Source organism: Canis lupus, chromosome 4 (genome assembly GCF_048164855.1).
Source record: "Canis lupus baileyi chromosome 4, mCanLup2.hap1, whole genome shotgun sequence".
Lineage (NCBI taxonomy): Eukaryota > Metazoa > Chordata > Mammalia > Carnivora > Canidae > Canis > Canis lupus.
In genome coordinates this window covers 43790507-43817128 of record NC_132841.1, presented here as the reverse complement: position 1 = coordinate 43817128, position 26622 = coordinate 43790507, and the positions used below count along the sequence as shown (strand labels likewise).

General features: G+C 48.5%; 1 protein-coding gene across 1 annotated transcript in view; it reads right to left on the bottom strand.

The window, feature by feature from the left end:
- Nucleotides 1-944: 944 nt before the first annotated feature.
- The window catches only part of SLIT3 (slit guidance ligand 3), a 591163-nt gene continuing 565485 nt past the window's right edge, over nucleotides 945-26622 (bottom strand). Inside the window, exons 30-36 of the mRNA XM_072824217.1 lie at nucleotides 21978-22115; nucleotides 20227-20467; nucleotides 18262-18392; nucleotides 9847-10001; nucleotides 8355-8640; nucleotides 7404-7609; nucleotides 945-5599 (exon numbers count right to left, since the gene is read on the bottom strand). Of these exons, the coding sequence (XP_072680318.1) occupies nucleotides 5364-5599; nucleotides 7404-7609; nucleotides 8355-8640; nucleotides 9847-10001; nucleotides 18262-18392; nucleotides 20227-20467; nucleotides 21978-22115 (1393 nt within the window). The 3' untranslated portion in view covers nucleotides 945-5363. The remainder of the gene's footprint in view (nucleotides 5600-7403; nucleotides 7610-8354; nucleotides 8641-9846; nucleotides 10002-18261; nucleotides 18393-20226; nucleotides 20468-21977; nucleotides 22116-26622) is intronic.

Below are 26622 nucleotides of genomic sequence, written 5' to 3'. Positions count from 1 at the left end.
AGGGCTGTCTACTAGGGAAGCAAAAGTGACCTTCATTCACCTGGTGGTGAATGACCAGACCCATGGCATTCTTCATTTAGAAAGGCTGTGGGCTCCCAAGGATGCCTCAGGGTTAGGAAGCTGAGGGGTGCGATCTGCCTTCACCCTCACCTGTAAGCCCATTCATGGTGCTTGCTTGCCCACGTCCTCCCCGCTGGCCTACTAAGATGCTTGGGCTCTCTACCTCCCTCAGATGCTATCTGCGTGATGGCAGTTTCTAGTGAGTACTGTGGGGTCAGACTTCCTCCTTCCATTTCTTGGTACCTCACCCACTCCCAAGTCCCAATTCTTCAGAGAGGCTTTCCTTGACTTCACTGTGTAAAGTACCTACCAGCTATTCTATCGTGTTACCTCTACTTTTTTTTATATTATCTGATATCTTTACTTGCTTATTTGTTGCTTGACCCTCAACTAAAAGTTAAGTTCCAGGAGAACAAGGACTTTGTCTTGATCATCTTTGTGTAGTCCTCAATGCCTAGACCAGTGCCTGGCACATAGTAGATGTTCAGTAAATGCTTGGGAAGGAATGAATAAAGGAGGGGGTTTAATTAGGCATTGGAATGCCAGGACAAATATTCCACATCTTAAAAAGTGAAATCTACACTGGAGTTGCTTCTTTCTCCATGACCTTTGGCACCCAGTCTGTGGCCATACAAATCACACACCCTGCAGAACTTAAGCCATCTGTGGGGCTTTTCTCCCATGTCCCTTGGGAACTTTGGATCCTTTTTCCCCCACTTCATGTTTCAAGAAACCAATTGTTTTCACTAACTCCACACCAGACTTGTCCAAACCCCATGAATGTAGTAATCTTTGCCCCAGGGAGTGAAGGTCAGGAACAAAAATAAAACCCACACCAGGGAGTAGGACTGAGTTTATGGTAAATTACAAGAACATCTGATAGCTCTCCTGTGACTCATCGATTTATTTTAATGACATCAGAATATGACAGTCTGTTGAATAAAAAATTGTACATTATTTATCCCATAATGGTGATGTGGCACTGTAACATTGTTTTTAAAACCATCTTAAAAGTTTTTCTCTTACAACTTATTAAGTTATAGAAATAATCTTTGCCAAATGCCCAGTTCTGTCTTTGCTTGTTCTGGCTAGCTGGCATCTCTCACCATCTTTCCCCAAGCATTTCCTCTGGCACTAATCCAGAATAGAACATTTGGGTAGGGCCACCAAACCAGGCAATGCCCCAGCTTTTCAGCCATCTGAGTGCACTGTGGGGGAAGGGGAGGATACTTTCTTGGATACCTAGTTGGTATCATTGGTATCACAGGGTCTGCCTCAACCTTCACTCTTCCTGGATGCTCACAGTGGAGTAGCAGGAAGAATGATGTCCTGGGTAGATACCTGGGTCTGTTCCTGCCTCTGGTGTTTGTAGAATGACCTTGGTCTCTGATTTAGATATTCCATGTCTGATTCTCAGGTTTATCACTCACCAGGGAGGGATTCCTTCAGGTTCCTTTAGCTCTGATATATGAGACCCTGTGAGTTTTGAGGAGCAGGTCCACTTATGCCAGGAGTTTCTCCTTCCAGCAAAGGCAGTGGGTGGCTGCTTGGCCATAGGGTTCAATCTGATAGTAGCTTTGTATCTGGTAGAAGGCAAGGTTAACTCTGTCCCCTTCCTGGCCACTCCTGGGTTCCTAAGGGTCATTCTGGGGGGATTTTCCCTTTTGCCCTGGCCCTAGGCAATCTCCCTCCCTTTCCTTGCCCCTCTTTTCCTTGTCATGTCCTCTTTCTGAAGTGTCAGACTTGGGTTCCTTTCTGAAACTGAAAAGGCAAAGCCATCTTCTACATGGGGCCGTTGGCAAGTCAATAATAGCAACAATGATAGTAATAACAGCTTACATTAAAGGTTTTTAGTTTACACTTTACAAAGAACTTTTAAATACATCATCACATCAGCTACTTCAGGATCCTTTGGTTGAGTCAAAGGGATCCTCCCTCCCCTGAATCCTGCTCAGGGGGAAACAGAGCCCAAGCCCCCCTTTTCACATGTGCGTGTCTCCACATGCAAACATTGAACCACTTTTAAGCATGCAAATAACCTGACTGAACTCTTCCTGCCCTGTGGAACTTTATTTCTAGAATTTGGCTGTTGAAGTGAGAGACTTTTAATCTCCATTTTTTAGAGAAAGTTCCTTTTGGGGAGAATTTGCTTAATCTTGCATTAGGTATTTCATAAAGTTAAGGCTTCTAAAATTGAGGGGAAGGCTCAAAAATCACCCTTAAGCCACACTAAGACCCCAGTCCTTTTGGCTGTGCTGATTGCAGCTGGATTCAGGAGTGGGCTCAGAGCATAGTTGGCAGAGGCAGGCCTTGGATTCCTTGAGGGAGGTAGAGGGAAAGCTGCAGCCTGGCAAGTCTTCCCAGAAAGTCAGTGACCCTGGGGCGCAGCTCTCAGGATGGCAGGCCAAGGGGGCTTCATGTCATGTGGAGAGAGGCTAGCTGGGAGTGTTGGTGGTAGAATAACCCTAGGGTGTACCTGTGTGGGTGGGGTGGGCTGATGGCATGAGGGAGGGGAAGGGTATTGAGAAGATCTCAGGACACCCCTACTAGGACAGATATTTTGAGCTACCGCAAAGACTTTTGGGGCTTTCTGGAAATCAGCATTGTTTAGCTATAACAAACTAAAATGAACAACTAGGAGCCCCCAAGCCATTTTGGGTGGCACAGCCCTCTCTCCTCTTTTAAGCCTGTCTCGACTCTGCCACCAATTCTCTTCTTAGAGCTTGTCTTGCTATTTTTCCTGCTTAAAAACCCTGCTGGGTCCCTGTGTTCTAGCCTGCCATGCACAGCTCCTGGTGGTTGAACCCATGCTTTTACGTCTAACCCATTGATTCCTACTCCCTACTGTGCATCCTATACTCCTGCCACCCTGGACCTCTGACTGTTCCCCAAACATACTGGGTCTTTTCCTGCTTCACAGGCCATTCCCTGGAAAGTTCACCCCGCCTCCCCCACCACCCCAGCAAACTCCTGTTCATTCTTGAAGATCCAGGATTGGCAATTCCTACTCTGGACAGCCACTTCCCTTGTGTACACTGCCATTAGGAGACTCCTATAACAAAGCAGTTGTCCCATGATTGTTTTTGCCCTGGACTATAGGATCTTTAAAGGCAGATGTTTCCTTCCCATGAGTAAGTTCTGGAGTTAGGCAAACTGAGCCCAAATCCTGGCTGTACAATTTATTTGGCATCTACTCTTGTGCAAGTACCCTAGCTTCTCTGTGACTCAATTTTCTCAACTGTAAAATCGGCTAGTAACATCTTTACTACAGGGTTGTTTTGAGAATTAAATGAATATGTATAATATATATTATAAATTAGAATGGTATCTCATGTATAATGTAGTAAGTGCTAACTCAACCTATCTGTTAATATTTGAAACAAATCCACGATAAGGTATACTATGTACCTGGAACATAATGTATATTAGTACATATATTTTTAAGTAAATTCCTCCATCTTATTTCTCCTTCCTTCACTTCTTCCATCTCTTCATCCCTTTCATCCTTTCTTCTGTTCTTGCCTCCCTATCCCTTCTTTCCCTTCTTCCTTCCATCCTTATTTGCCACTTGCCTTGTGCTCTTCCACCTTCCTTTCTTTTCTTCCTCTCTCTTGATTCTTGCAATCTTTGGCCCAGTTGGCCCTCATAGAACCAATAGGTTCCTCAGGGGACCCTCTGTGCTGGAAGGTCCTCTGAGCCCCACGTCCTTCTCCCTGACACTTCTGCAGGGAGAGGCTTCCTAGGGGGAGGAGGGATGAGTGAGAGACAAGGAGTTGGTGTGAACAGTGAGTCCCTGAGCCATCTGTACTAGTCTGAGGGGAGCTGAGAGACAGGGTTCAGTATCTATTGGACAGGCTGCCTTTGTTCACATTCCCTGATACAGAATTCTGTCTAGAAGCTTTCTAGATACTGGGGGAACAGAACAAGAAATGAACACAAGCAGGGAAGACAGCAGTAAAGAATATCTACTTTCTTTTCCTGGTAGGGCTTGTCTGATGAACAGCCTGAATCTTTTGTTTTTATGCTAGAGAAGGAATCTAGAACTTTGAGTCTGGCTCTGTATTTATCAGATATGTGGCTTAAGGCAAGACACAGAGTCTGAGAGAGGCTTGTTTCCTTGTCTATGAAATGGGGCCATATGGCTTTACTCTTATGGAGCAGGGGTTGCATGGATAAAATAAGATGCAGTACAGATAGATGTTGGAAAGTGTTGCAGATGGGCAAGGAGTTGTGAGGACAACTTACGATGATGGCTCAGAGGATCAGGTGGCAGAGGCTTGTCTGTCCCACAGCAAGATCCCCTAAGAACTTTCCAGAGTTGGACTTCTACCAGGGCCATGGGCAGGCTGGGTTTCTGGCCTTCCTCATCCCCGCAGCCCTGGCGGCCAGCTGTCCTAGTACTGCATTCCAATGTGAAATGGGCCAGAGGGAAGAGAATGGTTCAAAAATTTCGGAGGAAGGGCCAGCGTTTGGGGTCTGAGGTGATGGCATGACCCGTTCTTCTACTGGCTCACCTGTAGAGGGGCAGGAAAAGAGGTGGTGTTTTAAAACTTGGCAAAGCAAGCTCAGATGAAGCCTGTGGCAGTTTTCAGATAGCCCTGTGGTGGAAGCCAGAGCCAGCCAGGGAGGGAGAAGAGGGCTCTGTAGTAGTTCAGACCCTGCTGGCGGCCTGGGGCAGGTTGGGGTAGCGACTGTGAGTCAGAGGTGGCCAGGGTGCAGCAGTTTTTTCTGCAAGGACAAGACCTCGGCAGCCGGGACTTAAAAGCTGGGTGCTTTTAGGGAAGACAAAAAGAGTCATTAAAAATAAGAAGAAACAAATCTTTTCCTTCTCTTCCTCTTATCATTCCTTTTCCTGAGCTCAGTAAGCAGGTCCTAGTTTCTGCTGATATGATACTGTTTCATCAACATAAAAACTTCCTTCTTCCTCCTCAGACAGGCTATCACTTCTTTATTCTTATCCTTTTGTTTTAAAACATTTTTATTAGTCTTTTTTCTTAAAATTTTTAACAGCTGTTTATAAAAACACGACAAATACACAAGACTTGGTAAAAATAACTCACTATATGGTACATATACTCAGATGGTGTGATATATTTATATAATAAAAGATGAAAATAGTCACTTTCCATAATAAAAATAAGTTCTATTTTTTTGTTTATTTTACAATATACTTAATATTCTTTTCTTCTGCTTCCTCTCCAGCTTCTGCTGCTTTACCTCACCTCTCGAGGGGATTCCACATGGCTGTCCCAGCCCCACGCAGCTGGAGTCTGAGAGGTGGGGGGGCAGGTGGGTGGATGGCCTTAGGAACACTGGCGGCAGCCACACTCTAAGTGTCTTTCCACCTCTTCCACGAACGAGGAGCCATCCGTGCACTGGAAGACGTATTTCCGCCGCTTGCTGCGGGTGGGCTGGCAGCACTGGGGCCCGCAGCCCCCGCGACATTCCATTATGGGCACTTTGGAGGCCGTGGCACATGATGCATAACCTTTCTGGCGGCGGATCACCTCTCGGACCACCTCCCCCAGGCACAGGCTCTCTGCAGAGGGTGGGAGAAGCAAGGTCAGGGCATGAGTGGTACAGACGATGGGCCAGGGTCCACACCTGGGCAGGCTGTTGGGAAACGTGTGTATGAAGACATTTGTACTTTTTCCACTCATCCCTTCATCTCCCTACCCACGAACCCATCCAGCTGTTCCACAAACACCAAGCACCTCTTCTGGGCCAGACTCTGCTAGATTTACAACTAAGTCCTGAGCATTTATTTCATAGTGACTCACAGAGACCCCGTCCTTTCCTTCAAGGAGCTCAAACACCAAATGAGACAGGGCAGAGTAGTAGACTGTGGGCTAAATCCTGTCCCCAAATTTTGAATGTGCCACCTACACTTAAAAACCAAGTTAATGGGATCCCTGGGTGGCGCAGCGGTTTGGCGCCTGCCTTTGGCCCAGGGCGCGATCCTGGACACCCGGGATCGAGTCCCACATCGGGCTCCCGGTGCATGGAGCCTGCTTCTCCCTCTGCCTATGTCTCTGCCTCTCTCTCTCTCTCTCTCTCTCTGTGACTATCATAAATAAATTTAAAAAAAAATTAAAAAAAAAAAAAAAACCAAGTTAAATGTCACTGTTAAAAACCCCAGGAGATCAACTAAATATTGGGATTTCTGGCTTCGCTGAAAACCAGGAAGTTTCTGGTTTGGCCCAATCCCCACTGGCATAGAGTTTAGATACTAATTTTCTAATCCCCGAAGTGAATGTGTTGGTAATGATGAACCGAGGTGGGGGCCACACAGGAACAGAACAGGACCAGGAGCCCAAAGCAGCCCAGGGAGGTGTCTCTGGGCCATGCCGCTGGAGTGGAGATCTGAATGAGGAAAGGAGCTAATGAACCCCGATAGCTGCTCAAATCTTCAACTTGCCGCCATACTATCTGTGTCACTTTGGGAGGAGGGCTTGAGCAAAGCATTGGAGGAGGAGAATGAAGAGCTTCGAGCCTGGATCCCTGGCTCAACAACCTGAAGCAAGATACTTGTCATCCCTGAGCCGGTCTCCTTATCTGGAAAATGGTGACACAGTTTCCTGTTCTTCCAACTGGTTCACAGCTTATGAACCTCAGAAGAGACTGAATGAGAAAGGGCTTTATACATTTTAATGAATTTTGGTAAGCTTGATATCATTTTTTAAATTAGGAGATTGTTACAGATAATGTGTGTATAATGTTGGGTGGGCAAGAGCAAATGTGGCAACATGGTAATTGGGCAATCTGGTGAAGGGAATGTGAGAGCTCTTCATATTCTGGCAATTTTTCTATTAAATTTCAAATTATTTCAAAATGCATTATTTAATAAAAAAATTTTTAATGTGATCAGTTTTGGTTGAGAATAGTATTTAAACTAAGTATAAATGTGAAGGAGTCCTTTAGAGACAGGGTGGTCTGCCTAGGAATCTGGGTGCAGGGAGGACTTCTCAGGTCCATGCATGGGAAAGACCCTCCAAGGTGAGGTAAATTTGAATTTTAATACAGTTTTAATTTTCTTGTTTTTGAGCTTATTTCAAAATGAATACACTGCGCAGGCCAAGGCCACTGAAGGGAGAAGGCAGGTTTTGAACTGCTAGGTTGTGGGTCTAACTTGTTACGCCAGCAATGGACAATTGCTGCAGAGAGGTAGGGTATTGCCTCCATTTTCAAGATGAAGGAACTGAAGCTTTGAAAGCAGCTTCATAAAATCATGCAGCCTTCAAGTGGCACCACTGGAACTGGAACTTCAGCCGTCTGGACCTCAAGTCCAACTCTGACCCCTGCGGCCTTCTCAGGTCTGCCTCCCCTACACACAGGGCACCCACCTTGTTCGCAGTGCTCCCCACTGAAGCCAGGCTGGCATATGCAGTAGGGCTCCCCTCGCTCTGAGAAATGGCACTGCCCCTGGTTACACTTGAAGGTTGAGCAGGGGTTGGAGTCATTCTTGTGGTCACATGTGGCCCCTCCATAGCCTTCTGCACACTTGCACACATATGAGGTCCCGGTTGCTACACATTTTCCATGGTTGCAACTGTTGGCAGAGGACAGAATGAGAAGGGGTAGGGCAGAGACAGTGCTGCCAGAGGCTTTCTCTGTCCAGCCCAGCCAGTGACCAGGCTCAGACTGGGGTGCCCAAAGCTATGGAACCTTAGGCTTCTTCCATTCTGTGGTCTGCCCTATGCTGGCCAAGGGGCTGAGCATCTGAGTCCAACCCACTGGAAGCTCATATCACCCAAAGTCATGTGGCCATGAGGCTGGCTGGCTTTCCATTTCACAGGCACTGGAACTCACATGTCCAAGGGGCAGGTCACGGCTCAGAAGCAGCTATGCATTCTCTAAACATTTTAATTGCTCTACCATCTTAATTGATAACCAGTGTCACTACTGCTACCACTGCCACCATCAGTGGTGCCAGGCATTGGGATAAGGGGCTTTATACCTGACATCGTTCTTACTTTCTATAATCACCTCTCTGCTGCTGCTACTGTGCAGCAGATAATCTTATCCACATCTAGGTGGAGAATCCGATGCTGAAATTTACCATCATTCTCCTTAATGGAGACTGGTGTTCTCAGCAAGGTCCTCACTTCCTAAGGAGGACCTGCTCTTTGGCTGTGTAAGCTCTTGACCTCTTATGCAGACCCACATACACAGGTTCTGTCTCTAGTCTGACCATACAATCCCTCCAGCTTTCATCAGTGCCCCTTCTCGGGTCGGGACAGGATGGAAGGAGGGACCGAGTCCATGCAGGGTGCCTGGGCTTTAAGGACACTGACCTGTGGCCCAGACAGGGGTCCCGGGCCTCTTGGTCGCATAGCGGGCCAGTCCAGCCTGGGTGGCACTCACACACCACGCTGTCCTTCTCCACAGAGCGGCACAGGCCATGCTTGCACACCGTACAGGACTTGCAGCCTGGTGAAACTCCCAGGGACTGTGGTGGGAGGGCCTTGAAGTCTTGCAGCTCGTTGTTGATGCGCACTTCGTGGATGCAGCCGTGGAAGCCCCCCAGTGGCCGGTCTGTGCCCTGGCGCAGGGCCGAGAGGCCGGTAGAGGTGGGGATGCCTGGGGGAGGGGTGCCAGGACAGCCACCTGAAGACCCTCCCCTACCCACCAGTCCAGACCTCCCCTCAGGCTGAGAAGGAGGGCTCTACGTCCTCACAGCTAGGCCCTCACGGCTCTGGGCCTCTGCTGTTCAGATTGAGGGAATGGACCCAAACCTGGGACCTTGTCCACAAAAGGACTTACATCGTTTGTCCTGCACTTTGACTCTTTAAAAAAAACATGAATTTGCAGTCGAAATTTTAATAAAATTTCCCATAAAAGTCCTTATTTCAAGCTTCTATAGAGAAAAGAAGATCTGGCTAGCCACAGAGCCACACTGGCTAGACAGAGAAGGACCACCCCCTCCAGGCAGGGAACAGATGGTGCATCACATTCCTCTGCTGTCCCACCAGGCCTCCCCTGCCCCTTGTCACAGCCCTGCAGAGCACAGGGTGGGAGAGCTAGAGTTTGGGAAAGAGGGGTTTGGGGCAGCAGCCTTGATCTGTGGAGCTTTGGGCATCTTCAGTGGGGGAGAAACTATGTTCTTTCTGGGACTGCTCTGGATTGAAGGCTTTCCCTGGGCCCAGGCACCTGGACCAGGTGTGAACAATCTGCAGATTCCTGGGCCTTCCAGAGGGGGACTCCTTGGCAGAGAGAGGTCTTGGGAATCTCTTCACTGAACAGGAAGAGATGTTCTGGTGACTTTTTTTTCTTTTTTTGCACATAACCCTTTGAGAACTACAGGCCCTGGACTGCATTTCAGGCCCAGGCTCTGCCAGACAGGTGGTCACTTCCTTTTTGGCCTTTGTATGACCTTCACCTCAAACAAGTACTACAGGCATCGCCTGAACCCCACAGTGTCTGACACGGCACAGAGGGAATTGCCCTGAAGTCCGCAGATTGTGGGGCCTGGACTCTACCTCCATCTCCTCCCTCCCCATTCCATCTTCAGGTCTTCCTACCATTTCTACCATCTTTACCTCCTGAACCACTTGTACTTCCCAGAAGGAGCCTGGTCTTCTCTCTTCTTCTCCTCCCCATCATCTGGCTGTTTACACTTTAGGGGGCAACTTGGTTGTCACTTCCTCTAGGAAGCCTTCCCTGATATGCTTTGGCAGTGGATGCTGAGAGCAGGGAAACCCCAGCCAGTCGGCCTGGATGGTACCCAAGCACAGAGCAAGGGTGAGAGGTGGAGGTGGTGGAGATGGGAGGGGAGAAGGGCCTTACCTCCGAGGTATAGGGGGCTGTTGATGCCTACTGCTGGCTGCTTCTGGAGCTTTCCCAGGCTCTTGGGGGCTCCTTTATCCACTACCAGGTTCAGGGTCTGGTTTAGCATCACCAGCTCCACACTATGAAACTGCCCATCATTCACCGTCTCCACACTGGGCAGGAGAGAAGGGGTGAGAATCAGAGGGTTTTCTGGGTGCCTCCCACAGCCAGGCACTGGGCTGTGAATTTGACCAGCATTATTTGGATCTTGACTTGTTTTTCATTTGGAAATAAATTCAAACTTGAATACATTGCAAAAATAGAAACAGTACAGAGAATACTTGTTACTATAGATTCTCCTATTAGCCCCATTTGCTTTATCATTTATTTTCCGTCTCCATATCCATATCTATCTCCACAGACACATAGGCATACACGTATATGCATATACCTATATACACATACACACAGTCTTTCTGAATACTTTATCCCTAGATGCCTCAGTGTGCATTTCCTAAGGACATGGATATTCTATGTAAGCACACTGCAATTTCCAACTCTAGTAAATTTAACATTGGTACCATACTTGTATCTAATCAGTCTGAATTTTAATTTTTTTAGTGGATCCAATAATATTTTTTATAGCATTTTTTGCCCTTCCAATACAAGATCCAGTCTAGGGGCAGGTGGTGCATTCAGTTATATTATTTGCCTTTCTTTCTACAACTTTACAGAGTTAAGCAGACTCCATTCTCAGGCCACCTGCTCATTTTTGCTCTACCCATGCCACTAGGACCATTATTTACTTAACATGTTTTTCTTCAGCCGCTCTATTTCCCCATTAAATATCAGTAAGGATATAAGGCTACCATTGTTCTAAGGAATACAATCCATGAAAAGAGTATTTCAGGGTGATTTATATATTTTTCCTATACAAATGAAAAAAAAAGGATCTCAATTAAAATAATAGTTTGTCCCATCTAAATTCATCGCACCTCCAGCAGTATGTTACATATTTGGATTAGTAATACCATACGACACTGTACTACAATATTTACCGCATTATATAAAGGAGGAAACAGGCGCCTGGGTGGCTCAGTCAGTTAAGCATCTATCTTCAGCTCAAGTCATGATCTCAGGTTCTGGGATCGTCCCTGCTTGGCACAGTCTGCTTCTCCCTCTGCCCACCCACTCCCTTCAACTGGTATACTCTCTCTCTCTCTCAGCCCCCATGTATGCCCCTTTCCTATGCTGCCTCCTTCGGTTCCAGTGGGCCTTTCAGCGAGGGCTGATGAGGCACAGCAGCCACGCGTGGTGGGGAATGGCTCCCTGCTAATTTGAACCTTACCATAATGCTGTAGAGTGGCGTCAGATATCCCACTTCACAGATAAGACGACTGAGGCCCAGAGGTCACCCAACTAGTATGTTCCAGAGACAGAATTCATAGGCAAAACTTTTTTTTTTTTTTTTTTTTATAGGCAAAACTTTTAACTCAAAGGTCCGCTCTTTGCACTATTCGGTCCTCAGCTGGGGCTGGGAGGGAGCAGTGAGTGCAGGTGAAAGGCATTGGGAAACATGTACTCTTCCTCTGAAAATGGCTCTCTGAGGAGGAGGCTGGACTTTGCGTTATCCACTCAGATGTGGGTGCTGAATACAGAGGTTCTTTCTCCACTTGAATCTCCCTGGTGAATCACTAGTAAATTGGCTCCAACAAGAGGATCCCATGCCAGAGGTGGCACCAATTACCTGGCAGGCAGGAGCAGCTTCAGTGACTGACCTGGGGTTAGAAATTTCAGCAAAGAGGTGAGGAAATACTTGGGAGAAGAGAGGCTAAATTGGGGTGGAGTGGAGAAAACAGAAAGACTGTCCTAGCCCCTTCCTTGGCCGGACCGTGACCACTCAGAACCACTCTGGTCTCAGTCTGCTCATCTGCAAAACGGGGAGAACAACCCAACAGGATTATCATGATGATTGAATCAGAGGAGGTACTTGAAAGTGCTCTGTAGACTGTAAATTACTGGGAAAATGTGAGCCATTATCATTAGTTGGAGTATTAACAACAGTAAGGACCTACCATTGCCTGCAAACCTAGTGACTCCTGCTCTCGTGCTGATCTCTGGGAGAAAGTGGTGGTCAAGGGGAACATGCAGGAGCCCAGGACCCTCTCAAACCCATCATGAACTTTCTCTTCTTTCCCATCCATCCATCCATCCATCCATCCAACCAACCATCCATCATCTAGCCATCTGTCTCCCATCCACGCACCCAGCCACCCACCCCCACTGGATGTCTGCTATGAACCACATTGTCCTAGGTGCTGGGATTAGTAGCAAACGATACATTCACGAAGCTCACATTTCTTTGGCCATTCCTCTAAAGCAAACAACCAATATATTAGTGTAAGGTCGGGGCAGTGGGGGGTGGAGTGGTAGCTAAAAGTCAATTGGAGGATGTCATTTGTGATGTGGAAGCCAAGAAGTCATAGGAAGGTAGAGCTATTCTGTTTCAGTGGCTTCCAAGTACTCTAAGTAGTGAGCTGAGGATAAGACAGAGACTCGTGCTTCTGCATATGAGTTGATGATGGTAGGTGGAGGAATGAGGGCTGCTGTGCAGAGGCTACAGCTTCTGACCTGGAGTCCTAACAGTTTTTTAAATGAACGTGCAAGAATACCATTTGGTAAACTGATGCTGTCCTGAATGAGCTCCCCATCCCCTGAGCTGTGTAACTAATGCTGGGCAGCTACCTGTCATAGAGGGAGTTGTAGAGGCTGCAGCTCCGGGTGGGTGGTCTTGGCATTCCCTTCCAACATTAAAATTCAGGGAGTCTGAGGCAGCTGCTTTCCCATTATAAACACACACAGACCCAGTGAATGAACACACACCACTAACTCCTTCCTGACCACGGGCTCCAAGCCCGTTCCTTCTCTCCTTTCTGTGCTCCATGCACTGGCCCAGGCCCTGGTACACCTCCACTAGGGCCCTAGCCTGGAGACAGTGGTTTGGCAGGAGCCGCAGCTTCAGAGAGGACTGTGAAGCCACCCCTCATGCATCTGATTAAGTGCTGGGCTCCCCAGTGCGCTAGCTGTTTGGCTCTGTGGAGGGCCTCCCTTGACATGAGGGACATGTCCTAGGCAGGCCCCTTCCTCTAGCTATACTCTTCTGATGCTTCATGCTTGGGAGTGGAGAAATCTGGTCTCATACTGGGTTCTCCAGCTGAGGGGCCCTGGGCAAGTCCCATCATTTTGTGAACCTGAATTTCTGCTGACACGCTATGGCAATGGTGAGGATGTCGACCTCTGTGTGTTGTTCTGATGGAAATGGTACAACTGAGGTTCAGAATCAGGATTAGTTCCAAATCCAGACCTGCCATAACCTGTGCCAATAGGTGCTCATGGGCTAATAGGTTGCCTTCCTGGCATATCCTTATTAGAGTCTCCTGGAAGTGATGCCTAAAGCCAGTGGTTTTCAAACTGCAGGTCCCTGGAGGTTGGGGGTAGGTGGTGCTGCCATCTCTGATTTTTTCACCCTCATTTCACAAATCAGGATGGCTCTGTTTCTCTTACTTTGTTTTTCCTTTTTAAATTCTGGCCTTTGCAGTAAATAATGAGAAAAATGGCTCTTGCTGCTATAAGTAAAAAAGATTGAAGTAAAAACAAACAAACAAACAAACAAAAAACCACCCCAAACCACAAAAACCAAGCCAAACTACCTGCTGGTAATTCTAAAAAAAAAAAAATGATTCTACTGTGGTTCCAAGCTCCATAATTAGTCTTCTGGAGAGAGATGTAGGGATTACAGGGGAGACAACCGGGCTCTAAGAGTCTTCCTCGGTATCCACGGGGCCACATGAACCAGCATCAAGTGGGAAGTGGAGAGCACTGGAGGTGTCAGAGCTAGATGGGTGGCCCTGTCTGGGAATGGCATGAGGACATGTCAAGTTCTCTTCTGCTTTTTCTTTTTCTCTCTCTCTCTTTTTTTTTTTAAAAGTAGGTTACTTGCCCAGCATGGAGCCCAACACGAGGACTGAACTCATGACCCTGATCAAGCCCTGAGCTGAGATCGAGAGTCAGATGCTAAACCGACTGGGTTTCCCAGGTACCCCTCTCTTCTGCTTTTAATATCAATAGTGGGCATGTTTTGCATTCTTTACAGGGCTAGGCACTGTGCTACTTTTTTTGTGTGTGTTAAAAAACTTTTATTTTCAGATTCCAGTATAATACCTTCCCTTCATGCAAAGAGTAAATTGTAGGGCTGAAAAAATACAAGACATCAAAGTTCACTTCTGAATAACAGGCCATTAGTAACATTGAATACTGTGAGATACTGTTTCTTGTCATGGGCTGGCACTGTGTTACTCTGTGCTAAGCACCTGACCTTGTATTTTCTCACTTAACCCTAACAATCCCCACGTGGGAAGTACAATTTTTTTTCCACTTTAGAGATAAGAGGCCTAAGGCTCAGAGACTTAGGGTGTCCAGCTCACAGTCTTAAAGTGGAAGTGGTGGAAGCAAGACTGAAACCCAAGCTCCTAAGCCATACATAGGACCCTACTCCACTGAGGAATGATTGCTTGCTTGTTCCTCCAGGTACTGGGCATGTTCACCTGGATGCTGAGTTGTGGTCACTAGGTGGCGATAGAGCCTCACAGGACCAAATAGTCCCTGGGATTTCAGTTAAGCAGTAGCCTGAGACCTCAAGACCACCGGCGCAGCGGTTTGGTGCCTGCCTTTGGCCTGGGGCACGATCCTGGAGACCGGGGATCGAATCCCACGTCGGGCTCCCTGCATGGAGCCTGCTTCTCCCTCTGCCTTTGTCTCTGCCTCTCTGTCTCTCTCTGTGTGACTATCATGAATAAATAAATAAAATCTTTAAAAAAAAAAAAGACCACACTGTAGCCACACCTCCACCTCCCCCCAACTCCTGGACCATGGCTGTGTGGTCCCACTCTGTCTCTCCCTGGCCTTCATGCCCCAACATATGGTGGGAAAGTGGGTTCTGATGGGAGCCTGACCTGGGTCTGAATCTCAGCTCTGCCACTTTACTGGCTTGTGTGCTTTGGGGCCAAAGACTTCATCTGAGCACCATGTTTCTCATCCTTAAAATAGGAGTGATGATGCTTGCCCTGGGCTTGTGGTGAGCTGGTGAGTGGGCGAGCCCAACAAAGATCTTGGCAGTGGCTAGGACTGTGGTAACTGAGCGTCGGCAGGGAGCATGCACAATGGGCTAAACAGAGCTCTCTTGTGGCCAACATTTAAGCACTGAGCTATTTCATATAGAAACCTTGAGTTTCTAGCTTTTCTTCATTCCCACCTGGCTGCATCTGCTGGAGCTGAGGTCACCTGTCCCTGCAGACAAAGCCGATGCTCTGCAGGCTACCACAATCCACTTTCCCCACATCTGTTGCCGCATTTGGCTCCTTGGCTTTGCAGGCAGCAAATACCGCCTGGAGCCCCTCTGACAAGTCCCAGAACTAAGGGATCCTGCACTGCAGCTTGTCCGCATTCTAGGGCAGGTATGGGCTTGGATGGGCTTTTCTGTGTATTTGCCCTAGAGCCTGGACTAAAAACCTGAAGTGCTAGCCGCCCCACTGGTGACTATAGCTGGGCAGCTGCAAACAGGTACCCACGTAAAGGAGACTCAGAATCCAGCTGCTGCAGGCCTGAAATTTCTGCTGGGGGTGCTGACTGCTCATTCTCACGTGGGGGCTGTCCCCGGGGCCTCAGTGGGCAGAATTATGCAGGCTGCCGACTCCCCTGATTAAATCAGCTTTGGTTTGGCACCCTGGCCCTGAGGCTGAGGAGGTCTTCCTAGGTGGCCAAAGGTCACATGGTGACTCTGTGCCCTCCATTAACCCCAGACCCCACAGCTTGGCTTTCTGTGTACACTGTGTACACTTTTCTCACTGCCCAAGGCCTTCTCACTTCACCTGTGGAAATGCTTGTCGCCACAGTTACCTCTTCCTCCAGGGAGCCTTCCCTGGTCCTCCAAGCAGAAATGTCTGCTCCTTGAATGTCCCATAGCAGTGTCTTCTGTGAGACCTATTTTATTCTGTGTGACTACTGCTTGTTTACATACCTGTCTTCTTCCCTGGACTGTGTTTTAACTCTGTATCCCCCTAACTAGCCCAGGACCTAAGCCACACAAGTTGCCTGGGAGAGGTTTACTAAGTGGGTGAAAGCACAACTGGTACTGCCACAGAGAAGCCTGGGGAAACAAACCTATTTTAAATACAGGATTTCTAGAGACTTGTGCCCTTTAGGACTGTGAGATAGAGGGCATTAAAAGGTCTGTCATGAGGCTTGGCATGTGGACCTAGGCATGGGCATCCTTCACTGGGTTCCTCCCATGGGGAAGAGAAAGAGCCTGGGGTCTCCCCAGGACCCGGTGCTAAGCCTCCACCAACTGACTCCCTGACAAGGGCTGTAGGAGAGAGCAAGTCTCTCGGTTCCCACTTCATTCCTCATCTCCCAATTCAGGCATCAGCGCAGGGTTCCAGCATTTTCACCAACATCACCCTTTTACCAAACCACCCCAACAGCTAACATCAGTGTTGGGGATGGGCTCCCAGTTCTGGATAGAGGCCAGCCCCTCCCAATGCCTGGCTGTCACCTTCTATCTTTGACATGCCCACATAAAGGCTCTGTTGGCCAAGCACTTTACCCCCCAGCCCTCAACAACATCCCTAGAAGGGCATCCTACTATTGTCCAAAGTATACAGTGGAGGAAACTGATGTTTACAGAGTGAGTGAAAGGACACAACCAGTCCTGTCACAGAGAAGATGGTTTGGAAACAGACCCGTTTTTAAATACAGGATTTAAAACCCCGCCCCCAGGTGCTCTGTCCACTTGGCCCATGACCAGTGGCTCCAGAAACACAGATTCTGGGAGGCTCTCTGAGGCCACTGAGGTGACCTCCTCCTGGTGTCCACTGGATCCAACTGTCCTGACCTGGCCAGTGTCCCCCCCATCAGCCCTCTGCTGTGAACCTTCTGCTCTGGTCGACTCCTTGTATTATCCCTTAAGCTAGTCATTACTTTTTCCCAGCCTGCTTGCCCACCTGTTTTCCTTGCTCATGTAAACTCCACCCTTTCTGCAAGACCCATTACAGAATGGGCCCTTTCTCCAGGAAGTCTTCCTGTGTCTGCTGGCACTTCTAAGACTTATGCATAGGGTCACCTGGAGGCTCCTTAAAACAGACGGTTAGTCCTGCTCCAGAGCTTCTGTCGGTAGGTCTGGGGTGAGGTCTGAAGATGTACAGGTCTAACAAGTTCCTGGGTGCTGTTGCTGTTCTGGGACCCCACTTTGAGAGCCTCTGGTTTAAACCAATGGTTTTCAACTGGGTTTGTTGGAGTTGTTTTGGGGGCCCTCCTTCATGAGAGTAAGTGTGAAGGAAGAAACCTTGCTCCCTGCCCCCAGCCCTGTGGGACAGTTCTGCTTCCGTGTAGCTGATATTTTTATTTCAACATAAAGTTTTGATTGAATAAATGATTTCGTTCCTCAGAAAAAAGTCTGAAAACTGCTACTGTTCACCAATCCTAGTCAATGTGCTCCTGCTTCTGAAGGAGAAGGCCGGCCTCTGGATGTGGATTTCTCTCAAATACTGTGTTTTTTTCCCCCAAGAAACGGCTCTCTGGCCCCTGGCGGTTTTATGTCATTTTAGGTGTAATGCAAACATTTCTCATTTTAATGGTTATTTTTATAATTATGACAGAAATAGAATTCAAATAATTTACTAGTTTAGTATTTATTTTACTGAGAAGTAGGATAAAATCTAACTTTGAACTAGCATATCTGATTTCAACAGTGATATTACTTAAGATGATGCTAAATGTAAAGGGTGCGCGGATTTAAAAGCTGATGTAAGGTGGCTTGCTAAGTAACAGTACAGCTGACAGACCACATTTTTACATTTTTATGTAAAAATCAGGGTGACTGTTGGAAAGACTGAAGTTTAGGGAGAACCATCCTTTAGAACACTTTGAAAGTCACTTAAGGAATAGTCGTGCTCCCTCATGCTCTGGGATTTCTTCCCCTAGAGTTGCATGCTAATCTCCCCCTGTTTTCTTTCTTAAACTAATAAAAGATTAGGATGACATTTTGAAAAGGGCACCTCATTAAGCAGCCTCATCCCCATTGGCGCATGCACTCCTGCATAGTAGCCAGCTGGCCATTTATCTTATGGTAATGAGGTGTCATCTCCCCGCAGGCTCTGCCTTCATCTCCGGCCTCTTCCTCCAACACGGCCTCTCTGCCTCCCACCCACAGCTCAGCTCTGAGCAAGGGAAAGTGTGTGCGTGCAGAGGGGGCAGGGAGAAGAGGCTTCAGAGCAGCCCCCCACCCCCCCTGCCCCGCATCTAGTCACATCTAGGAAGCGGGAAGTGGGCAGGAAGGTGTGGGGCTCCTGCGTTGTTGGGAGGGGCTGTGGTTCTTACCTGTACACCGTGGTTGGTGGGGAGCTCAGACTGTCATAGATGAGCCTCACGTGGCCCTGGTACAGCTCCAGTGCCAAGGGGTCATTGTCTCCTTTGTAGAGTAGGATGCCGTTGTCCTTGTCAGTGGCCACCTGGAGAGAGGCATGTGGCTTAGGGCTCCTCTGAGGCCGAGCCTCCCCAACCCCACCTCACAGAGACCTCTTTCAGGTGGCATCTTCTGATTGAACCCCAGATCTGAATGCATGTCCCTATTTCCTCCTTTGGCTAGTCTGGGAATTTCCAGGAGGTCCTATACTTACATTCCAGCCAATGCTATTTGAGCAATTCAATTCAGTAAATACTTACTGAGGACCCACTATGTGCCACTTTGTTTATGTATATAAATATTACTAGATTATTACATACAAGATATATATATTATATTATATTATATTATATTATATTATATATTTTATAGTGTGTGTTTGGGGGGGACGGAGTCAGGAGCCTTGAGCTCTAATCTGGGCTCTCCCACCAGCATACGATGTGATCCCACTGAAATCTTTGTGCCTCTCAGGGCCTCAGTGTCTCTGTATAAAGTATGATAATAATTATAAACAAAATGCTAACAATTACCATTTCATTCAGTGTTTATTATGAAGTAGGCACTGTGTTAAGAGTCACCTGGGGAATTTTGAAAAACACCAGTGTCTAGGCTTTATCCCAAATCAACTACCTGTGAATTTCTGGGGGGTAAGGCCCAGGCAAAGATAATTTTAGGAGCTCTCCTGGTGATTCTAATGTGGTGCCAAGGCTGAGAACCCAGGGGGGACCTCGCTGCAGGGATGGGGTTCTCTGACTAGCCTGTCAGCTCCCACCACCCAGCACAAGGGCAGCCTGAAGGAATGGATATGGAGCAGATGGTCTGATGGGACCTCTGGAAGTCTGGGGCACAGGTGCTACTAGCAGGGACCCAACATTCGGGTCTCTGGGTCCGTGGGACTGAGAGAGGAAGGCAAGAGGGCAATGAGGAGAACCCAGGAGATGCTGAGGGCAGCCAGAACCTCCTCCTTGTGTGTGCCCAGGGTCAACCCTTATCTCAGAGGCCTGCCCACTGGATGCTCTGTGAGCTGAAGCAGTTTGAACTTTTTGTGCATTTCTGCAGCCCCACTACCTGCAACCGTGCCTGGCATGCACAGGCACTCAACAGATCTGTGTCCAATAGTTTTGCCACTTCTGTGGCCATAACCGAAAGGACAGTGGGGCCCTAGTTAGTGCCATGTGGCAGGGGCCACAAACTGGCCTGCATCCTCTTGCTGTGTCTCTAGAGTTCTTCCTCCCCAGCAAGCCTACAAGCCTATGGGCAGGCACCTGCTGCTCTTCAACCAGGTACCTTCCCTGCTCCACTCCTCCCAGTAGCATTTATGTCACCAGAGATACATTTTGGAATAAATGCTCTCAGGCCCACAAGTAAGGAACCTGAAATAAGTTAGTAGGACATGAATTTGGTTTATACTAAATGGTTTTTCATTCCCTGAAAAAGGCCCTGCCTGTTTGTGCCTCTGGGCCTTTGTACATGCTAATATCTCAGTCTAGACAGCATCCTCTCACCCTTCTATCCTTCTCCAGGAAACCCCTACTCATCCTTCAGATCTCAGTGTAGTTACCACTGCCTCTGGGGAGCCTTCCTCATTCTTTCCAGCAGATGAGGTTCTCTGTACCACCTGTGTTCTCCCACCACACCCAGGTTTTGTCACTGGCCCTCTGCTTATCATCTTGCCCTGGACAAAGGGCTTTGTCTATCTGGTCCACCACTGAATCCCCATTGCCAGCCAGCACAGTGTCTGACATTTTCTAGATAAATGAATGGATGAAGCTGGGAGTAGGGGCTGCCATTTGCAGTAAGACCCAGTCAGGAGTTGTCGGAAGAACAAGGGCTGTTCTCAGAACAGTTGGAGCTTGGGAGTATGTTGGAGTGGGGCGCACCTGCAGGGAGATGTTGGCCTGGGGCCGGACCTTGGCGGAGGCTAGTTCCACGTAGGAGTCTTTGCCCACAAAGTTGACGGTGATGAGCTTCTCGCACCTCGGGCCTGCGAAGCCTGGGGGGCAGCGGCATGTTGGCTCCTGCTGTACCACAATGCACTGGGCCCCATTCTGGCACTCGTACTGGTCACAGGGACTGGTCTGAAGCAGGACCATGGGTGGAGGCTGCTCACAGAGGAGCCCGCTGGGAGGAGGGGAGAGGAAGATGGGGGAGTAACAGTGAGAGGAGGGGAGGACAGTGAGAGAAGACAATCATAGTTACTTGGGCCAAAGAGCCACTAGCAGAGAGGGAAGAAAGATGGGAACAGGGACCTGTTCCAGCCCTCTCACCAACTAGAGCAAGACATTTTCTTCCTCTAAGCCCCCATTTCTCCATTTTTACAATAATGGGGCTGGATGAAAGTGCTGGTCCCCAAATTTTAGTGTCATCCGAACAACCTGGGATAAATTTGTTAAATTTATCCCAGATTCTCATCCATCACAAGATGAATGGACAAACAAAATATGGCACCTACATGCAATGCAATATTATTCAGCCTTGAAAAAGGATATCCTGACACTTGTTACAAGGTGGGTGAAACTTGAGGATGTTATGCTAAGTAAAATAAAGCAGTCACAAAAATGCAAATACTGTATGGTTCCACTCATATGACATAGAGTGATTGAATTTCTAGGGTCTGGAAATAGAATGGTGGTTACCAGGGGCCGTGGGAGGGGGAATGGGAAGTTAGTGTGTCATGGGTACAGAGTTTCAGTGTTGCAAGGTTTAAAAAGTTCTGGAGATAGGTGGTGGTGTTGGCTGTTTAACAATGTAAGTGTACTTGATGCTACAGAGCCATACACTTAAAAATGGTTAAGATGGTAAATTTTACATTATATATATTTTGCCACAATTTAAAGACATTAAAAGAAAATGAAGATTCCCAGTCCCTTCTCCCCACTGCCCCCCCATGCTAATTTAGTAGTCCTGGGGTGGGGCTCGGGAATTTATATTTCACAAGCCTCATGTAGATGGTATCAATCAGGCTTTGAAAAAACTGGCCTTCTTCATGATTCCTTCTCAGAGTCTATGACTTAGAGTTATTTGCATAGCTGGGTTTATTCCATGCAGCGAGTACTAATGTACATGGACATTACATTGACCCCACCCCCTAGCCTTAAGTCTGGCTCCTGCCTCCCGCCCAACCCCCAGCACTCCCTGCACCCTTCCCTTCCAGTCAGTGTGGATGCTAGGGCTGGAATCCAGCCTCTCCTTCTACATACCCCCATGGACCTCCCCTGACCACCTAGCCAGTGCCTCCCATTCCCTCTTTCTCTTCTGGCTTCCCTGATTCCAATGACTACAAACTCTCCCATTTTTTCTACCATTAGGGCACAATAGTTTTTGTTCTCTAGACTAAAAAGATGATTCCTGCCAGAGTGGCCATGTGATTACCCCCACCCTGTAAGCTGAGCTCCAAGATGGTAACATCTTCCATTAGAAGGAATCTTGCCCAAGCTTGATGTCATGTGAGCTAGATTCTAAGTCCAACTCCCACACAGCTGCCCTGGATGGCTCTTCCCTCCATCTATAACATGGGGTTAATAACATCTGCTCTCAGACATGGAAGGGCTGACTTTCTAAGGAGACCCAGGAGGCCCAGGGCTAGTGTGCCCAGGTGCAGTTTCCAGCCTGAGGGACCCCTTCACCATACCTGAAGCCCTGGGGGCAGATGCATGTGTAGCCGTTGACTGCATCCACGCACTGGGCCCCGTGGCGACACTTGTGGGCCACACAGTCATCATTGTCCACCTCGCAGAGCTTCCCGCTGTAGCCAGGGAGACATTCACACCTGGAACACAGCAGAGCAAGGCTGTTCTGTGGGCCAGGCTGGCTTCCAGATGGCCTCCTGTCTTCTCTGTGTATCCAAGATCCTAAGTCCCTCTCACTTCTCAAGGGCTCCCCAAAGTCTGGCCTACAATTGGCTTTGCTAGCCATTCATGGGCTCTGGGTCCCTGCAAGTTGATATCTGCTTGCTTCATCGGGGGCTCCTGTTTTCAGAAGCCAGTGGTGGTGCCGCTGACATGCGGCTCCTCCATGAGTAGAGTGGGAACTGCAGCCCCACCACCTGCTGACCCAGGTGCACCCCAGGAGGGCTGCTGCACTTCACACGTGGCCTCCCTGATTGTGTGCCCACAACACGTGTCTCTGGGCTCCTCTGCTTGGATGACACTGTGCCAAAGTCCCATCAAGAAACAGACCTGAAGGGACTGCATTACTCACAGAGGCTTAGGCACACATACACAGGCACATGAACACACTTCCCGGGTCTTCTGCCTCCCGTAGGCCTGGCGCCCACCAGCTAAATTCTACTTGGCAGAGTATAAATAACCACATCCTACCCAGGTCAGAGGAGGAAGGTGGGGCACGTGGCCAAGGTAGACAGGGAATCAAGACTTCTGAATACATACGGGATGGAGGAGCCTGAGAGGAGAGGCATCAGGACAAAGGGATGGTTCTCCTTCCTCCCTCCCCTTGCTCCTCCCCCTGTAGGAGTGGACAGAGTGGAATCACAAGTGGATCCTAGCATTGCTAGGGTTGGTTGACAGAGCATAGTGTGTGTTGTGGCGCTGGAGGAGGATAAGTTCTAGAATCTGAGGACTTACTGAGCCTGCATTCAGAAACTGAAATTAGCTAAGATCTGATCTGTTCACCTTACGTATTTGAAGGGTAAGTTCGAAATATGTGACCTCCTGCTGCAAACTTTCATGTCATAGACCACACTCCACCCCAATCTTTTTTTTTTCACCCCAATCTTTTAAAGAAACAGATCGGGCAAGCCTTTGTGGGGGCCTGTGCTCAATATACCCTGCTAGTGTTAAGCCTGGCCCCTGTAGGCATTTGTTTTTGTGTCTCCTGAATTCTAAGAAGCTCCTGCAGAGCAACTCAAGCTGCACGAGCCTCTGTGAGGCAACAATCACCACTCAGCACTTGCCAGGTAAAATCCAGCCTGTTAGGCATGGAGTCAAGGTAGCTGAGGATGTCTACATGAGGACTCAGGAAAGCCAGGCTCCCTTGCAGTCTGGAGGCAAATGTGATCCCATCCTTCTTCCTGACAAGCTATAGCCCTCTCCACACCTGTGCTTCCCAAAGCCCCTGGGGACCCCGTTAAAGTACAGCACCTGACTGGGCAGTCGGGTGGGGCCTGGGAATTAGCATTCCCCACAAGCTCCCCTGTGCTGCTGTGCTGCTGGGTCCTGCACCTCACTTCCCATAGCAAAGACCTACCCAACAACTCTTCATCTGCTAAAGAGCAGCATCTGGGGTATAACCTGCATTCCCTAATGTTTGAAAATGCTTTCCCCTTGCCTTTCTTCTAAAGTATAAGGCTTGTATGATTTTGTTATGTATGTGACTTATTGATTCTGGACAAGGGGGCGTAACCAGGTGACATCTTTGGTTCCAGGACATCAGGAGTCTCCTGATGTAGCTAATACATCAGTCAGGCCTGGACTGACTTGCAGCCCAGCTGTTCCTGCGTGTGCATGCATGGCGTGGGGGTTGGGGGGCTTGCTTCACCTTGCTGCACCTCAGCCCCCACCTGGACAGTGGATAGTTGTTTCTACGAACAACTCAGGTTGTTTCTACAGTCTGAGACTGGGGAGTGTTACAGGAGATAGGCCTCTGGGCCTGACACGGTAATCATCGTGATCTGTGTCTCTGTCATCACTTTCAGTGTTCATGGGCAGTGTGCTTCATTATTTTCAGGGTTTTGGTACACTACAATTTCAGTGTATCACAGGTAGTTATATAGTTTTATCTGTTGAGTCCTCATTAGAACATCATACAAGGAAATCTTCAAGGATAAACATCTTCAAACTTGGGCAAAGGTTGTATCGATTGCATGTCTCTTGTTACTGTCCCTGCAGCCTGCCTTGGGATGTGGGCGAGGAGAGGAAAGGAGAGGGCAGGGGAGGGGAGGGGGATTAAGATTAGGAGACACTGCATTGGGAGAAGGGGTTTTTTATTTAAATGCATTTTTAATAAAATTCACATTATTGAGCTGGCCTGTAGACCTCTTCAAGATGCTAGGGAGACACTGTGCATAACTATTATCTCATGATTTTGAAAGCTAGACTGGTTTCCTTTTACGTTCTATATTCTTTCTATTCTGTATTCTATCCTATATTCCCCTAGAACTCAAGGGACCAGGGCTACAGTAGAGTGATGTTTCTAGGGACAGGTACCCAGGATCATGCTCTCTGGCCCTGCTTATGTCTTGGTCTCTGGTCCCACCCCAACCCCAGACCTATACCCTGGATGGACCACTTCTGACCAGTTCTCAGTTCTCATGCTCACTGTGCTCCATCAAGCCAGCATCCTCTGAGCTTGAGGAATGCCACTGGCCTGCTTTCCAGCTATGGATCTTCTACTTATTCTTCACAGATGTCCGGGCACCACTGTTGCCCCTGGTAGACACACCCACAGCACTCTGCTTGTCAGTCCAGCCTGCTCTGCTCTGGATTCAAGTTTGTTTTATGCATCTCTTCCTCCTCTTCGCCTCTTCCCTCAGTTAAAGAGCAGCCCTGAATTAAAGCCAAATCCAGGAGTAGGAAAAGTAGGGTTGGGGGATTGGGAGGCATCTCTCACCCTTACTTACACTCTAGCAGCAACTCTACCTAAGAGCCCATGTGGTACCTCTCAGAAGGGGCTGGGACAGATAAGGCAGATTTGAATAAGGGTGCCTACACGGAAGGACTGAAGCTTCCTTTGGGGTCAGCAAAACCAGAGGCCCTAAGATGCCTGTTGCATTTTGTCTGGTGATGAGGTCTAGGCTTGATGTCAAAATAAGAAAGGAAAACACTGGACAAGACATGCTCATGCCACCCTCTCACTTTCCCCTACTCTAGAGCTTTCTTCTACTGGTGGGGCCCTCCCCACCTCAGCTCATTCAAATCCCACCCATCCTTTGAGGTTTATATCACAGCTCACCTCCTAAAGTGTGTGGGGACCTCCCCTTGCTTCAGCAGGTTCCTCTCTCCCCTCCTCAGCACTCCTCTGAGCAGCACTCAGAGCCAGAATTCAGGGCCCCAGAATTGCCTCTTTTCTACACATTCGTGTTGTGTCAAATTTTTCTCCCCCAGGTCTACAGCAAGGGCCTCAAGAGGGAGGGAATTGAAAGCCTCTTGCAGTACTCACTGCACTTATCACAGGGAGAATTTGAGAAGATTCTGTGATTTTTATGATGCCATTAGTCTCAGGATTTCTAAAATCCTGGGTTTCCATGAAGTGCTAAGTTTTGCAGCATAACATCCAAGTCTCCAAACCCCTGAGTCTGAGAACTCTCTGCCTTATGACTGAAAGCCAGACAGACCCAGGCTGATGACAGATCCCGGAGCCACCTAGACTCAAAGCATGAGCTTTGTGCTCCAGGGGCTCTGGGGTTGCTACTGGATGAAAGGCTGCTCAGGATTCTCTTGAAAGAGTTGTCAGCATAAGCTTTGAGTGTCAGACCCACGTCCCTCAAGGGTTGACTTGGTAGAGTTGCTTCAGATTATCTTTGCTTGGGATCCCTGGGTGGCGCAGCAGTTTGGCGCCTGCCTTTGGCCCAGGGCGTGATCCTGGAGACCCGGGATCGAATCCCACGTCGGGCTCCCGGTGCATGGAGCCTGCTTCTCCCTCTGTCTCTGCCTCTCTCTCTCTCTCTCTCTCTCTTTCTCTCTCTCTGTGACTATCATAAATAAATTTAAAAAAAAAGATTATCTTTGCTTAAGGCTCATCTGAGATATGCACCCCCCCCTCTGGTCTTTGCATGCTCCCTCAGATTCTCTGGTGCTAAAGGCTCCCAGCCCTTCTCCAGTGTTGGACAGAGCCTGTTAGGCATAGGGAGCCAGTTGTGCAGGCAAGGCAGCTTGGGGAGAGTGTTTAGGGGACACTACGCTTGGCCCTGGGGTTCTGGGATGTCCCACTGATGTCAGAAGATCCCAGGACTCAAGGGTCTTAGGGTTTTCTCCAGAAGAGGCAATGGCACATGTTTTGTGAAGGTGGGTGAGAGTAGGAAGTAGGGACAGTGCCCAGGAGTGAGTCCAGGATGTCATTTGATTCTCAGGCTCTGGAACTGGTGCCTTCTCCAGAGGCAGTCTCTCCTCTACCCTTAGAATTGCTCCTGTGCTCCCCTTGCTCCTGTGGGCTCTGCTGCTCACCATGGAGACAGCTCCACCAATGGCTGTGGCTGCAGAACCAAGTCAGCGCTCATTCTCCCCTCCCCGGTCCACCAACACACACAGGTGCATAAGCTGGCAAACTCGCTGGAGCCCAAGGGGCAGAACTCTGTGAAGGATGCACACAAGGAAGGGACC